At 34.9% G+C, this 16,584-nt stretch overlaps 1 protein-coding gene across 1 annotated transcript; it reads left to right on the top strand.

Moving 5' to 3' along the window:
* The first annotated feature begins 370 nt into the window (after nucleotides 1-370).
* LOC121430138 (dnaJ homolog subfamily C member 3-like) lies at nucleotides 371-16,119 on the top strand. The gene is made up of 11 exons (XM_041627417.1): nucleotides 371-561; nucleotides 3,486-3,596; nucleotides 5,603-5,802; nucleotides 7,560-7,703; nucleotides 8,421-8,602; nucleotides 11,132-11,251; nucleotides 12,298-12,403; nucleotides 12,974-13,094; nucleotides 14,180-14,309; nucleotides 14,966-15,114; nucleotides 15,915-16,119. Exons 1-11 carry the CDS (start codon nucleotides 471-473, stop codon nucleotides 16,067-16,069), a joined length of 1,509 nt encoding a protein of 502 aa, XP_041483351.1. The 5' UTR covers nucleotides 371-470; the 3' UTR covers nucleotides 16,070-16,119.
* Nucleotides 16,120-16,584: the final 465 nt, after the last annotated feature.

Raw genomic sequence — 16,584 nt, 5'->3', positions numbered from 1 at the left:
AGTAACACTAAAAAAAAAAAGACTCGGGCATGCGTCAAAATTCAACAACAATTCACAGAGAATCAACAGTGGTTTTGTTGATGGGTGGAGCCGAAAAGTCCATGTGTAAGTTCGACGTTTGAGAAGTCCTTATTTGACCAATCAAATCGCAACACATCTTTCTTGTGTAGTGCAATGTAATGATTCAATCCAAGTTTGAAGCTAGATATTGTATACTGACTAGTTTAATATAAAATAGTTAATTATAAAATATATCTAAGTATATTTTAGTTTCTACAAAATAAAAAATAGCATTGATATTATTTTTTAATGATACTTATATAATTATTTTGAGAGAAATTGGACCAACATCAAATTGACAAAAGTAAAACATACGTGTATTATTATATTGCGAGTCCGCTACTGGACCGATTTCGTCGCAGTGGTGGTAATTTCTTAACGTCAGATTGTTGTCAAGCATTAACTCATCAATGATGGCGAAACGAAGGGATATGTTCAATCTGCACAACTTTTTAAGCTCGATTCCAGTTCTCTTGGTGACTTTGTCTCTTCATTATGATGGTAAGATCTCAAAATTGCTGCTCACGCCTTTGCCGTAGTCCCATCCATTACAATTTTTGTCTTGTTTTTTGTTGTAGTCTCATGTACTATGGTAGTGGATCGTATTACCGAACACTTTTCATGAATTTGATCATATCCAGGGCGCGACAAACCCGCTTGCCCGCTTGCCCGGGGCAAGTGAAAATGACGTGCGGGCAAGCACTTCTCTAAGTCAATTGCCCGATCGGGCAAGTGGTTGTTGCGTCTTTTTTTCTGTACCGTACCTCGCTTTTCCATAAATCATCAAAAATCCACACTCAAAATCATGAATAAGCCTTAAAAAATAGCGAGTAGCGCAGTTTCAAATTCCGAAATTGCGTTATTTTTTCTGTACCACGTATTTCCATACATGGTACCAGGTATGAAAAAAATCAACGCAATGGCCGGGAAACAGTTGAATGTAGTATAGGGGTCCATTATGACTACCACCATGTGCAATTTCTAATGCACATTTTCCCCCTTCCGATATCACAATTCTGTGATAAAATAATTAGAATTACACAGGAAATAAATCACAGTCTAGTAACCGCGCATTGGTGAGTTGTCATTCGGCTTTGCTTTTCAAAACGGCCTATTAACATCCAAAATAACTTGCCGTATTTGTTATTTATAACTTAAAATTCATTTGTTTCCCTTTTTGAGGGGATGAGGTAAATATCAGACAATAAATCATCAAACAAAGCTCCATCTATTTTACAAGGCCGGCGGGAGGCTCACACACGTGCGCATACTATAGCTAGCCAGTCTGAGCTCTGTCTCTCTGCCAGAGCTCTGGGGGACAATTCGCTCAGTAAAGGCCTCAATGATGGTGATTTTCTGTTTCAGACAGAGTTTACATTTCGGGTATATTATTCAAAACTTCCAATAAAGTTTGATGATTTCTTCATTGTCATGTATATTTAAGTTATTAATGAATACATTCTCACCAAATTTAGACTTCCCAATAGAGAAATGCAATTTTCGTAGAAGTCTGCGTTTTCAAAGAACTTCAGGAAAAGTTAGGGTATGTGGGCCTTTATTACATGGCCGAGTACAGGTTATTGTACTGGAATAGGCGAAGTAGAAATTAGATATTGAATTCATTTATATCAAAGTTCAACTCACAGTCACACCCACACAAACACCCACACACACACACACACCCAAGATTCTAAGCATAGTGAAAAAAATTACTTAAAAATCATACAATATTAAACAATGTTAGTAATAATTCATTAATGAAAAAATTATTTAAAAAATTGGGCAAGCAGTTTTTTCTATCGGGCAAGCAAATTTTTTCATCACTTGCCCAACAGGGCAAGTGATGAAAAAAAAATTTGTAGAGGCCTGCATATCAAACACATTATTCCAATAAAATTCACCAAACTTTCACCATAAATACACAAACACCTACAAAATATAAACATGCAGAATTTTTGCCGAAATTGTTTTTCATTTTTACGACATCGGCTTCCAATCGGACCCCTCTCGCAAGTGAAATATTTTGGTCACTTGAAAAGGTATCGTATTACCGAACGTGTGTTTTCTATGGGAAAAGTTGGGAAAACAACAAAGTCACTGATAAGCTATTTTGACCATATTTTATTGTTTTGAGGATATAAAGACTTCGAAATTGTGTTTTTGATAATTTTTCATCATTTTTCTATTTAAGTTTCCTTTAGAAGGAAGTTGCAAATGTTTGAGCGTATTCGATTATTTTCTGACGCATATGATGCGCGCGTTCGGTAATACAAGGCCGGTCGGTAATACAATCACTCACTATACTACTAGGCCTAGTAATACTAATAGGCCAAGCAAGGCCCAATTCACTTGTCTAACGAAAGTAAAAGTAATACTTTGTTTATGAAATCACACTGTCTTTGCCGATTTTAAGGATCATAGTAAGGATCTACAAAAGATTACAAGTTGTTCATAGAGGCAGATGTACAGACATGACAGATTGCGATTGCTTGAAATTGAGTTCGAGTTATCTGGTTGTCGTGAGTCTAATCTGATCGAGATCATTCAATTTCCTGAATTTCATGTTAGGGATTTTTTGTTCCTAATTTTTACTTAATAATTCAAAATAAAAAGTCATTACTTTCTTTCATTGATTTTTTCTACTTCTATCTTACTTGCATCAACATTTTAAAACACTTACTGACCCATCAATTAACTCCAGCTCTGCCTCTGAGTATTTCCAATTTTCTTTTTAATTTGTATTTAGCTTTTTTCCCCTTTATTGATTGAATTTGAAGTTTGAATGAAAATATAGAAGAAAAATTGGCATATATTCTATTCTAGTCTTTCAAATGTTAGTTAAATCCACTCATTCAATGAACAAGGTTATGATATAACCTTGTTCTCAGTTATATCTCCATGTGTGGAAAAATAAGGGTGGTAATGTTCGGCTAATTTTCTCTTTTTCTTTGGGGAAATGCTTGATTTTTTTACACTGACAATTTCCATTACACCTATTATTCTTACAACTTAGCTCTTATTTAAATTTGATTCTTTAAATTATTTTTTTCTTAATTAAAAATAGAGATCAAAAAATGAAAATTTTCTTGCCATATTACTTTTCACCAGTAGAGGGCGTACACAAAAATATGCCCAAAATTCAAGTTTTTGAGCGCTCTGGTGAATACAAAAATTATTCCCAAGTTACTAATGAAAAATAAATTGCAACTGTATGGAAATTAGTAGTTTTGGTCACAAAAGTGATATTTAAATGATTTTTTAAAGTGTGTGCTCTGTACAACATTGGCATGCCATAGTCCTACCTGTAGATTCCCCACAGGCAGGGTGGTAGCAGTGAACAAGTGGTTAAATCTAGAGATGAGCTTGATGCCAATTTTTCATGTATTTCATGAAAAATTTATGGATGTTCTTTGTTTTCTGTGCAGATGGAGAAGCCAAATCAGAAGCAGAGGCCAAGAAATACATGGAGACCGGAAACACTTTGTTAGCAGCTGGTCAGCTTGCTGATGCACTGGCCCAATACAATTCTGCAATAGGTATAAACATTTACCAGTCTTATTCTACCAATTGTGCCAGTAATGAATTAACCATTAGACTGTTTAGTAAACACTTTCGATGTGATAGTGTAAAGTGTCTACTGTATTCTTTTTTATTTCATAGCAACCTAGTAAATTACTTTCTTTTCATTTCATTCTTTGAATTAAAAGAGAAAAATCAAACAAGCATGACACTGAAAATTTAATCGAAAATCGGATGTAAAATAATAAAGTTATGATCTTTTAAAGTTTCGTTTGATTTCATAAAATAGTTTTATTCACATCCTGTTCGGTATGCGAATGAGGAGACTGATGACATTATCAATTCACTATTTCTTTGGTATTTCATTACATGGAATATGAAATATTCTATTTTTCTAGTCATTGTCATATGAAACAAAGTTTTATTCCTCTGTGAACATGTGTAAATTATTATCATTTGAACATTTTGTGATTTAAACAAGAGTGTCCTTATTGTCAAATCTGTAAATATTGAAATATTGTATAATTCAAACAATAAAGAACGATAGAAATAGAGAGAAATTTTTGAAGAATAAGCAAATCTTCAAAATGCCTTAACTTTCTTATTATACACCTGATTTTGATGAAATTTTCAGTATTATGCTTGTTTGATTTTTCTTTTTTTATTCAAATCAACGTTTGTTAGGGTGGACTTGACCTTTAAAGAAAATTTATAATCATAATAAAGACAGTCTAACTTTGATCTGTTTGAAAAAAAAAATCATCATTTCTGGGGGCAGCTTCATAAAGCTGTAAGTTAAGAGTCTGAGTGACTTTAAGAATGACTTGTGATCCTTTCTTGTGGTAAATGATCTTCAACATTAAATGTTCATTTGTGATTATTTAGCCACCAGTCGTTCTTAAAGTCGCTCTTATTAACTTAGAAACAGCTTAATGAGACAGACTCCTGATTATGCAAGGTTACTACCAAACAATATGTATTATCCACTTGTACATTCTGAACCTCTAGAACAACATGATGTCAGGCCCAAATTCACAATATAGGTTAAAAAAATAGAAGGAATTTAAACCAATTAATTACCTTTCATAAACATAATTTCAAGCTCAAGGGTAATGAGCACTCGATTAGACATTCTCTATGTGCACCCCTAAAAGAAATATGCAAATGGGGCTAAAAAAAATTGGATGTCTGCAACCAATCCCTGAATAGCAATGAGTCATTAAATCAATTGTTCTGTGCCCTTAAAAAAATAATGTTCAGGAACCAATCAGAATGGCACTCTTATATTTGCAATCCATTGCCGACCTTTGTGGTACAACAAGGCTGAGATCAAATTCAGTCATTTGTACATTTAGAAATAACTTCAGGACAGCATGGAACAAGGAGAAAGTTTTTAAAATCTCCCTTGTGAATTATGCCTAATGAAAGAATGCAGAACATTATATCATTAATCACAGTATGGTATGAATTTTATGTGTGTGTGGGTCAGAATGTATTCAAATAATGCATCAACATTGGATATCATGAAGCTATACATTAGTGAAGGGATGCCTAAAAATAAATTGCAAGTTTTTTGTATGAAAATAAAATATCTGGTTAGAAAAATAGTATAAATTTTCATTTATTCATTTATTCATTTATTTATTGGTTTCTGCAACACTTTTTCATAAATACATTAACAAAGAAAATACAATAATAATATACGTATAACTGACAAGCAAAACATTGAACAAAATTGCATTTTCTATTAATACATATAGATTTTTAGAAGGATGCCGCTATAAGCTAAGCTTGACTGCATGGCAACCCCAGAAAACAATGATAATTATTATTCATCCTACATATTTTAACGTAAGGGTGCAGGTTTCTTTAACAGACATTGTGTATTATATTTTAATACAATCTTTGAAAATATGAAACCTTCAGTAGGCTATAATGAAAATCTCTTCAAAAAGAGAGCAGTTGAAATCTCTGTAAAGATATGCCTCTATTAATGGAAGGATTATTATTTGATTTTGTCAAGACAATGATCCTAAAAACTACATGGCATACTACAAGAGAGCTGCTGTTTACCTGGCCCAAGGAAGGTCCAAACTGGCTCTACCAGACTTGAAGAAGAGCATGACTCTCAAGCAGGACTTCACTCCCGCTCTCATCAACCATGGCAACGTACTATTTAAGCAGGGACATCTTGCTAAAGCTAGGGAAGATTATGCTGCCGTGGTGAGATATTGGATTCGTTTTCTCTGTCTGTTGTCCTTTTTTTCTACCACTTACCCCTTTCATCATCATCCTCCTTCTCTTTCCCCCCTCTTCTTCCTCTTCTTCCCCCTCCTCCTCCCCTCCTTTTCTTCCTTCATTCCTTCTTCTCTACATCTTTTGAGAGGACTTTCATTCCCTTTTTAATTAGTGCTGGTCGCATGTCATAAGGTGGTCCAATTTCGCGAACAGGGTAAAAATGGTCAAAAATTTTATTTTTTGATATGTTATAGCTATTACCATTCTCTAAATAATGAAAAAGTTTTAAGTCTCGATTACCTTTATTTTTCCTTAAAATAACTAATTAACAGCTAATTATTACATAGACGTCAATGTAAATGTGAATTTTGAAATGTGTTTTCCTCAAATTGGACCTGCTGCACATAAAATGGTGTCAAAAGTTAATGCAACATTGGATCACCCTAGTATTTTGCAGTTATAATCTTGAAACATCAATAATTAAATCTGTACCAAAAATCGAATAATTATCTATTATTGTATGCGTATTAATTATACTAATTAATTAACAGTATTTAATTTCACATTTTTGACCCCAAAATACCTGTTACTGTATTCATATACTTGGCAAAATGACAACATCATGGGTAGAAATGTTTGTTGCAATGATACACAACATTTGTACTAAAAATTAAGATTACAAATTAGATAATTAACCAAATCTCTCCGGTTTACTAATTGATTAGGTTGCAGATCAGAGCTGACATACACATGTATTCCATTGCTGCATATTTTCAAAATTGTCAAATTTTTATGACATTTAGTTGTTCCCTGCTTTAAAACACCCAGAAATATGAGGATAACAGTCATATTACATATTATAGTAAGTTGTTAATTAGGTTTAATTAATATTTTATCATTTACCACATCCACCGGCTCCGCCACCCCTGTTACTTCAAACTTAATGTGCTATAGTTTTTGTTCCTGATATTGTATTGATCTAATTCATAGTAATATATTTAGCCTATAGTTCTAGCTTCAAAATGAGATATTACTCAATAAATTTGGTCAAGATGCTGTGATGTAGCAACAATTTATCCATGGCACCGTGTGGAAAATTGTTCATACGCCACCCTTTTTGCATACCCAACTTATGAAATGCGACCTGCTTTAAATCTCCATTCTTTGCTACTTTATGTGATTCTTACTAGAGTTCCCATGTTAAACTGTTGATAACGTAGTACATTTTGAAATGTGTCCCTTTATCTGAATTCATATGACTAACCCAAGTGGTGCAATTGGCAAACTCGCCTATTCTTGCTGAACCTAACTGGCATGGAAAGGTGAATGAAATTCATCAGCTTGGGCCAGCAGATAGGATACGAACCGTGACTTATAATTCAGTTTACAATTGAATGGACACAAGATTTCAGGTTTGCTGAAAATATAGGTGTATTTATGATATTTGCTTATACGATTTTCTGTACGAATACAGTAAAAAAATCACAATGGTGGTTTAAATTTAATCCTTAGGTTGAAGTTTATCCATTTATGTTTAATTTTCTCCCATTGGTTCCACAGCCCATCCTTTGTGAAATGTTCAGTGGGTTTAATTAAGATACAGCAGTTAGTTAAGCCATGAATTAAGTTTACTCCAGGGAGATTGAACACAACTTCATGAATTCTAGCTTTAATGTATATTTGGAGTTCCAATAATATTTTTAAAAATTATTTTTCCCTGATTTTTTTCTTGCTGCTTGCAGTTGAAATTTGATCCATCTAATAAAGAGGCTGAGAAGCAGCTTGGAATGACCCGCACCGTTGAGGAGAGAATAGCAATAGGAGACAAACAATTCCAATCAAATCAACTAGAACAAGCATTAGATGCATACTCAAAGGTTCTTATGGTAAGCAGTTATTTACATTTGCTGAGATAATTGCAAGAAATGAGGATATTTTGAATAATTGTATTGATTACGCTTTATTGCATTTGAAAATGAAATACATAAATTTTCAACAAATATTCATAACAGTGCATCAAATGAAAACAGAATACTATACTTTTTCCCAGTCCACAACATTGGAACAAAAGCAATATATGAGTACTACATGTATTTCATTACTATTTTATAAACAATGTGCAGTCCTTCATAAGGTTATCTTTTGTTTTCAATTTATCCTGCTTCCCCCCAAAAAATGGAAAAAATTAACTATTAGTATGACCCACATCATTACTTTTTTCCAAACAAAACAATGTCAAAGCCATTTGAGGTCTTGCTAGATAAGATGGTTTAATGTTGTGCTATAAAACTAGCATTTTGATACGTTAGAACAATGTCTCTACAACCCGACGATAGTATTACCCCAGTCATCCGATTTTGGCTTGCAAGGTGTTTCAAGGTATTTCAAGGTGGTATTTCCCAGAGATTTAAACATGACTGAAACTTCACTTCACACGTTAAATATAATGTGTGCATTTGATTAGCACTTCTTCAGCATAGACTTAAGATGGACTCTAATCTCTGTGAAATTCCACTCAAAAGTCTCATCTTCATTATAAACTACCGGTACTAGATATTTAACATTGATGTCTTAAATTTTATCATTATTTCCTTTGCTCTCAGTATTTACCCTGGAATGCAGATATGCACAGGAAACGGGCAAAAGTCTATACAGGGTTAGGAGAGTTATACAAGGCCATTGATGATCTGAGATCTGTAACTAAACTGGTTCCAGACAGCACAGAAATCTATCTAGAAATGAGTAGAACGCATGACAGTATGGGAGATCTAGATATGGCCTTAGAGTAAGTTTGAATTTCTTTATTTTCTTGCCTTTTTTGGTGGGGGGTGGTGTTAGGTTTTCATTAGGGCTTCACAATTTATAGATATTAAATGAGATTTTTAAAGTTCCAAGTTTCATTGCTTTTGTCTTTGAATGTTTGGAGGTTGAAGTATTTGTTTTGTGGGGTTGGGGTGTCAATATTCGGTCGGGAGGGGAAGAGGTAGAGATTAGAGGACTGGGGAGGGTTCTCCAAGACTGAACACAGGTACTCGATGTATGTAGAAGATGTCAAACTTATGATATTTGAAAAAATAATGCCTAAACTATGAATTTCATCAAAAATGATTGATATGTTTCTCTTTTTTCTTTCTTTTTCATATTTTCCAAAGTGATTTGATCAACACTGGTGATTGTGATATTAAGAGATACAGTCAGCGTTCTCGCCAGTGTATAACACGCATGGTGCAAACACCATGCGTGCGGAAATGGAGACCAAGTGGAACCATGCGTAAAATTTCAGCGACATGCGTGGAAAAATTAAATGGAAATATTCAGAAAAAATAATACACTCCATGAACTCATCTTAGTGATATCAACTTCATTTATCGGGTTGCGCCGAAGTCGACCCCACCAACTTAAGACCACTTACAGGCCTACTACGGCTAGGAAAGTGGCAGGCGCCCAGCTAGCTCGCGGCTGCTATTGCGGGCATATGACGGCACGGTACGGTCGTTCCGTTGCCTATTCCCCCGTCTGCCCCGCACATCACACCGGCTATGCTCTATGACCTACCGGTAGCTGCGCTTACTGAACTTGGAATAAATGCATTGTATGTACATACAAGGAACATGTACTTGTACTGTGTTTGTCATTTATCCCGCCCTCTATACACACAATGAACGAATAGCAAAGGAGTTGTACTGTGTTTGTCATTTTATCCCGCCCTCTCTGCACACAATGAACGAATAGCAAAGGAGTTTGAGAACTGTGCGTGACCGCTATGGTGCATGGATGTTAGGCCTGGGACGATTGTCATTTTTACCATTCAATTATTTCCTGAAAAAATAATCGAATGATTCGATTGTTCGTCGGGAATCAGGTCTTTTAAGTCACAATAGTTGACCTACTTTATGGTGAAATCTCCATCAAAGTCACATGTTTAGAATAAATGAAAGTAGGTATTATACATGCATCCCTCCAAGTGCCACACCCCTGCATATGAATGAATCAGCCCAGATTGAACAGCCAGTGCAAAGTCCAACGATGTAAACAACTCATTCATGAACTATTCTTTGAGACTGACCCCAGGTGGAGCATTTCTTGAACAATTTCATCCCTTGCCCACACCATGTCCCCGCCCCCACTTGTGGCACTGTCCACGATTCTACACATGTATTTCAAAAAAATATTTTGAAAAATATTTAATTTGAAATACCTTATAAAATTATGATTTTTTATCATTTGAACCTACATGTATAACTGGGTCTATTTTTGAAGACTAGTCGAGAAAGTACCGGTGAAGACGGGCGCATGTTGGAATGTAGTTTTCATTGTGTGAGGGGGATAGAAAAAAGGTTGCATTATTGTTTTGAAACAAAGGAATTCTACGGCTCCCACCCTTATCTTTCTCTCTCTCCCTCACACACACACACAGATGGGGGAGGGGTCAATTTATTTCTGAAGTCATGACCTCTCCTGATAAGGGAACCACTGCCTTCTTTGTTTCCCCAAAAGTTTCATTGGCTATCCGAAGGTCCAATCAGCTCAAGTGAGCTTGGTTGTGTGTTTTCTTATTGTTTTGTGCACGCAGACAATGAACTCATTTTGTGTATCGAGGGCAAGGTTGGGTGGGATTAAAAAAAATTCGGAGCGCTTTCATGTTGGTGTGTAACTGTGAATGTAATACAATCATTGATTATTTTTGAAAAATTCTCTCGGTACCATAATTTTTAAACCTGTATGAAGTGCCATCATTGTTTTCTTGTCATTTTGTTATTATTACTTGGGTATTCGAGTTCTCCCAATGTCATAATCGGGATCTGCCGAACATTCGATTTGTGTAAATTTTGCTAATCGATTGGTGATTGGCGGCATGCCAATCGAATCATTTAATCAATCGATGATCAATCGATGTTTACTCCCAGGCCTAACATTTATGTGCATTTGTGTGGGCTTAAAAATACGCCACAATGGGGCTTCCTTGGCGTCTCTATTTCATGAAAAGGCCGTCGCTTCCGCGCTCCGCGAGGGAGGGGTGATCCCCCCCTCCCGCACCCACCCCCCGGAGTGGCAGCACAAGTCCCCGACATGGGTGAATTTTTTTCTGGCGAGAACGCTGGATACAGTAACAACATTTTTTATTGATTGCAATTTTTTGTACATGATTTGCTATTAACTGCAGTTAGAGTATCTGAACAATTTGTTATTCTTATCCTTGCCCTAACAATGTGTATTACATATTTGTATGATTATAAATGTAAAATGCTATTAAAGCAAATACATGTATTGACCATTTGACTGATTTTCGTCTGATTTTTGTTTGATCATGTAGAGATATACGAGAATGTTTGAAACTGGATCCCGATCACAAGGAATGCTTCCCTCTTTACAAGCTGCTCAAGAAAATCAGAAGATTTTTGGATGCTGCTGAAAATTATATCCGTGATGGAAGGTAAGTGTCAGTTGTGATTATCTGTGTCTGAAAGATAAAGTCATAAATCCCTCCCCCCCTAACTTCCCCTTTCCCCTTGTTAAATTTGTTTGATTCATCCATTTATTTCATAACTTCATTATCCATTTGCTTATTGTATAGCATTTTAAGGGGGCATAAAACTTCATTTCAATGAATTAAAATTATTGTATTGTGTTCAATGTTTATTTACTTTTTTATGTGTATGTAAAATGGTTAATTAAAAGAAAATCTAGATGTCTGCATATTATTATTGTTGCATTTTTGTTAAATGTATTTTAAGAGTTAAACAGTATGATGTTGCTTGTGGGTAAAGCTGACCATGGAGGGGGAATTTCATGATTACCTGGAAATTTGTACAGAGGGAATTCTATACATTTCTGTAAAGACCACTCAAAGGAGATAAGAAAAGTGGTCTCTATATTCAACAGGTGCTCTTTACACTGGTTCTTTTGATACATGTTTCAATGAGGGAAATACAATTCAAGAGAAACCAAAATTGTGGTCTTTGTAGACAGGTGTGACTGTAATAGTCAATAGTCTTTCAATATGGCTTCTTTACCTGAAACCCCCTTGTAACCACCCAATTGTTGAATTTGAAAGCACAGTAAAGAAAACCTTTACTCCGATCCTTACTCAACTATTGGATGAAAATATTTGAAATCAAGATTACTTTATTTGTCCATGATTGCAAGCATTCTTTCAAATAAGTCAGTTTCTAATGGCTTTTAATTACATACACAAAAGATGGAAATATAATATTGGAAAACTTCATAAACAGAATATGGTTACATGGAATCACTATTGATCTTATTTGAGCACAGCACATTGATCTACAATGTGCTGTGTTCATCCCAGGCGAGGTAAATGGGCACCGGCAGAAAGTAATTCCCCCAATCTGGAATTGATAGCCTAGCTTAGCCAGGGTAATATAGGAGCGCCTTGAGCACCTTCGCAGGTGGATATGTGAGCTATACAAATAACCTACTTGTATTATTATTCTTTTCTCTATGTATTTTTTATCTCAGATATGATGAGGCTATAGAAAAATTAAAAGCATCGATAGAGGCTGCTGGTAAAGGAGGTATTTATGAACTCAGGGCAAATGCAAGGATATGTCACGCATATAGAATGGTAAGGACAGTTGTTGATTACCACCCCTATATGTTTATGCAATACAAGTTTTGATTAGTATTAACTTTACTAGAAAACTATGAAGTTGTTATTATCAATTTTCTTTATTTCTTTGTCTTTTGTTTCAGCGTGTTTCTTTTTCTTGCTCATTTGTTTCTTTTCTTTAAATTATGGTAATAATGATAACAAATATTAATTTGTAGAAAGCAGCTTTTATGATAAATATATTCAGCTGTACTGGACAAGAGCTCATACCTTTTTTTGCAAAACAAAGATAATTCATTGAATGAACAGATTGGTGACATTTCTCTTATTTAATGTGTATTCACATATATTCAAGCATCATTCCTCTATCTATTGATCTCATTTTAAGGTCACTTGTGAGTTGAAAGTCCAATCAGCAGTCCTATGAGTCAGTTTGAAAAAAATGAATGTGTACTTAAATACATTTCTTATTGATTTTTCTTTGGTTCGTGAGAAATGTATATCTTCCTATCCCAGGGGAACTTTTTTTCTTGTAATGTCTTTGTAATATGGAGATTTTTATTTTCTTACACTATATCTCGACAGAGCCAAAATTTACCTGAAGCAAAAAAGATGTGTTCACTGGTTTTAAAAGACGATCCAGAAAATATAGATGTACTTATAGATAGAGCTGAAACTTATATCCAAGACGAAATGTATGAAGAAGGTGAGTCTCTCATTAGACCTTGGCCTGGTATCACAAGTTAATTGAAATTGATCCAATCAGTCTCAATTATAGCAAGCTATTTTTCATCTAGAAGCGCCGTGGTGTAGCGGTTCCGACTCTTGCCCTGTAATCAGAGGGTCGTGTGTTCGAATCCCACCATGGCCTAGTGCCCTTTGGCAAGGCGTCAATCCACACATTGCCACTCTCGCCCAGGTGCTAATTGGGTACCGGTAGGAAACAGCCGTCATTGTGGTTGGTTTAGCAAGTGTGCACCTAACAGGCTGCTTGAAATGCTATGAATCCAGTTACCGGGTAATAATAATTGTGTAGCGCTTTGAACAGTCGTAGATTGATAAAGCGCTATATAAATGCCAATTATTATTATTATTATCTAAAAGATGTATGATCCACTTTGTAAACAAAGAGGAGCACAGTGGTCGGTCAATGCCATTTATTTTATTTATTTATTCATTCATTCATTTCAAATATTTAAAAGTAGGGTAGCCCAATCAGCAACAAGCTGGTTTTGTTTGGGGCCCTTCGTAACAAACACAAACATCCATATGATGCATGCAGGAGTGTTGTAGTTAAAGAAAAAACTTGAAAACAGATTATGGCTTAAAAGGCTTTCCATCGTTGAGATTGATTGGATGAATTGATAGTACTCTTTGTACGATGGGAAGTTGAATTGTTCATATATTCAAGTTGAAAGGAAATTGACTGCATAAATGCTTACGTGTATAGCAATTCTAATCCGTATGTATTCCAAAGTTTTGAGTGATTGGATTTATCTTGAATGATTGAAATACATTTGTTCCTAATGTTTGTGAGTGTTTATCTGAAGAAGATGCTTTTTACAATTACAATAGGGTACATTTTAATTAACAAATAAAGTTCTTTGTGATGGATGATTAAAATTTCTATAGTGATAGCAGTTGTTAAAATCAAGGCTTGTAATGATTTTAAGTACAAATTGAGGTAAAGAAAAAAAAAAGGAGCAAATTAAGAAATATTGTTTGAGGGGAAACAATATGTATTGGGTATTTTTAAAACCATTTTCATTTGTTTATTGATCTCTGTTTCAGCTGTAAGTGATTACCAAAAAGCCAAAGAAATAGACGATGTCCAGAGAACACAAGAAGGATTAGATAGAGCGCAGAAACTTTTAAAACAATCCAAGAAAAGGGATTACTACAAAATTTTAGGTGTCAGAAGGTAAGATTTATTAAATCATTTTTTTGTTTCATGGTGCATGATTTTACAAGTGGTGACACATCATATGCTCTTGCAACATCTGCTCCAGTCTAAATATCTCAGAGGGCATAGGCTTAGAGTTAGGATTTTAGTAGTTTGTTTGGTTCAGAAAGATGAACAGATTAGGATTAGGGTTTATTTGTTTAGTTTTGGAGGTGAGGTGTTATGTTTGTCTTAACATGCAGATTTTCAGTCTAAGCATTTGTTCCCGGAGAAAATATCATGGATCCATTAATGACAATCAGCCTTTTAAACTTTGATATATTATTCCAGCTAGATGGAAAGAAGATGGATACTTGTTGGTAACTAGACAGTGCCTGACAACAGAAATCACTCTTATTGAACATGACCCAATGACATAACAGTTACTACTTTTGCCATCCAATGTTAGTTCCCATATGGCAATGCTCGGTTACCAATTAGAATCGAGGATTCCATTGAAGTTACCATCGCATGGAAAAGTTACTATGTAAATTTTTCTAAAGATGTGAGTGCTGTAGTGGGATTTGAACCCTGTATCTTTTGATTCAAGTCTGGAGAATTGACCACAATTACCACTGCAAAGTGTTGTGGATCTCCCGTGATACACGTCTGTATTTTTTTTTGTCTTCTTGCAGAAATGCTGTCAAAAAGGACATATTGAAAGCATATCGACAATTAGCTATGCAATGGCATCCAGACAAACACGAAGAAGGGGAACAAAAATCCAAAGCAGAGAAAATGTTCATGGACATCGCCGATGCCAAAGAAGTCCTTACAGACCCAGGTACGTATGGGACAACTTAAAGGGTATTCCGGCCTGAAAATGATCATATCTCAATAAATAGAGCAAAATTCAGCAAGCAACATGCTGAAAATTTCATCAAAATCTGATAACAAATAAGGAAGTTATTTGATATAATATTGAATTTTAAATTAAGTATTATTTTGTGAAAACAGTTTCGACATGATTTTTTTTAATGTATGATGATAATGGCTGTGAGGATGAAAATTTGTAGTTTTTATCCATGCAAATAATTTTGGATTATGCTTTATCATTACCCTTTTCATTATTATTATATTATTAGTCATCAGTCATTGTTATGCTTTAATCATAAGAGAATTACACTGGCTGAAAGTAAAAAATCGAATTGAGCATAAGTCTCTGACTATCACATTCAAATGTCTTAATGATCAAGCTCCATCATACCTGTCAAACCTCCTAACAGTTCGCCAATCAATGTACAACACTCGGTCATCATCACATATCCCTCTTCACATCCCCCGGACATTCAAATTAGTAGGCGATAGGTCATTTGCTGTGTATGCCCCCAAATATTGGAATAGATTGCCCCATAAACTTAGACAATGTTCTTCTACTGATGTGTTTAAGAAGATGCTTAAATCTCATTTGTTTTAACATGTTTAATATATTGCAATAGTGTTTCATTTTGTGTAGTTTTGTTTGAAGTTTTTACCAATTGTATTTGTTTTGTCATTTGTACAGCGCTTTGTAACTTTTGAAAAAGCGCTTAATAAGAAGGAATTATTATTATTATTTATAATTTTTTAAAATTATTTCTTCAGAAATGAGGGAAAAGTTTGATGCAGGTGAGGACCCTTTGGACCCCGAGCAACAGCAGCAGAGAAACCAAGGCTTTCATCACGGGCATCCATTCGGTTTCAATCCCTTTGGTAGCGGCGGCGGTGGCGGTTTCAACTTCAAGTTCAAGTTCAACTAGAATAAAACTTAACATTGACACAATCTGCAGGACTCTGTATCACTAACATCTGCGATTCATACATTCATTGCTTTCTTGAAAGGTGAGAGTGGTTCTCTTTTGTTTACAAAGGACATTGCGCAGATTTCCTGTAGAAAAAAATGACACTGATGGATTTCCATACATTTGGGGTTGATCCATCCATACATTTGGGGTTGAATGGATCAATCGTATGATGGGTGCCAGGGTCCCGTTTTACAAAGAGTTACAATTGATCCAATCAATCGTAACTCTGGAAATCCATCAGTGTCATAATTTTTTCAATAGAAAATTGGCACAATGTCCTTTGTAAACAAAGAGAAGCACAGTGAATTTTCAAGAAAACAATGAATGCATCGCTATACATCATTGTTAGAAAATATTTTGAACAAACATGCATAATACATGTTGACGTTGCCGGCCGTCCATTGTTGTAGTTGATCAAATCAATTGTAAGTGACGGGTCCTGGTCACTGTTCCATGCCAAGTGTGTTTAA

The sequence above is a fragment of the Lytechinus variegatus genome, chromosome 16 (genome assembly GCF_018143015.1).
Source record: "Lytechinus variegatus isolate NC3 chromosome 16, Lvar_3.0, whole genome shotgun sequence".
NCBI classification, from domain to species: Eukaryota; Metazoa; Echinodermata; class Echinoidea; order Temnopleuroida; family Toxopneustidae; genus Lytechinus; species Lytechinus variegatus.
This window is presented reverse-complemented; position numbering and strand designations above follow the sequence as displayed.

Excerpts from the sequence above, each read along its gene's own strand:
- LOC121430138 (XM_041627417.1), top strand. The coding sequence starts at position 471 with ATGATGGCGAAACGAAGGGATATGTTCAATCTGCACAACTTTTTAAGC. Across the intron at positions 8,603-11,131 it reads GATCTAGATATGGCCTTAGA|AGATATACGAGAATGTTTGA; the intron begins GTAAGTTTGAAT and ends TTGATCATGTAG. Across the intron at positions 11,252-12,297 it reads AATTATATCCGTGATGGAAG|ATATGATGAGGCTATAGAAA; the intron begins GTAAGTGTCAGT and ends TTTTTATCTCAG.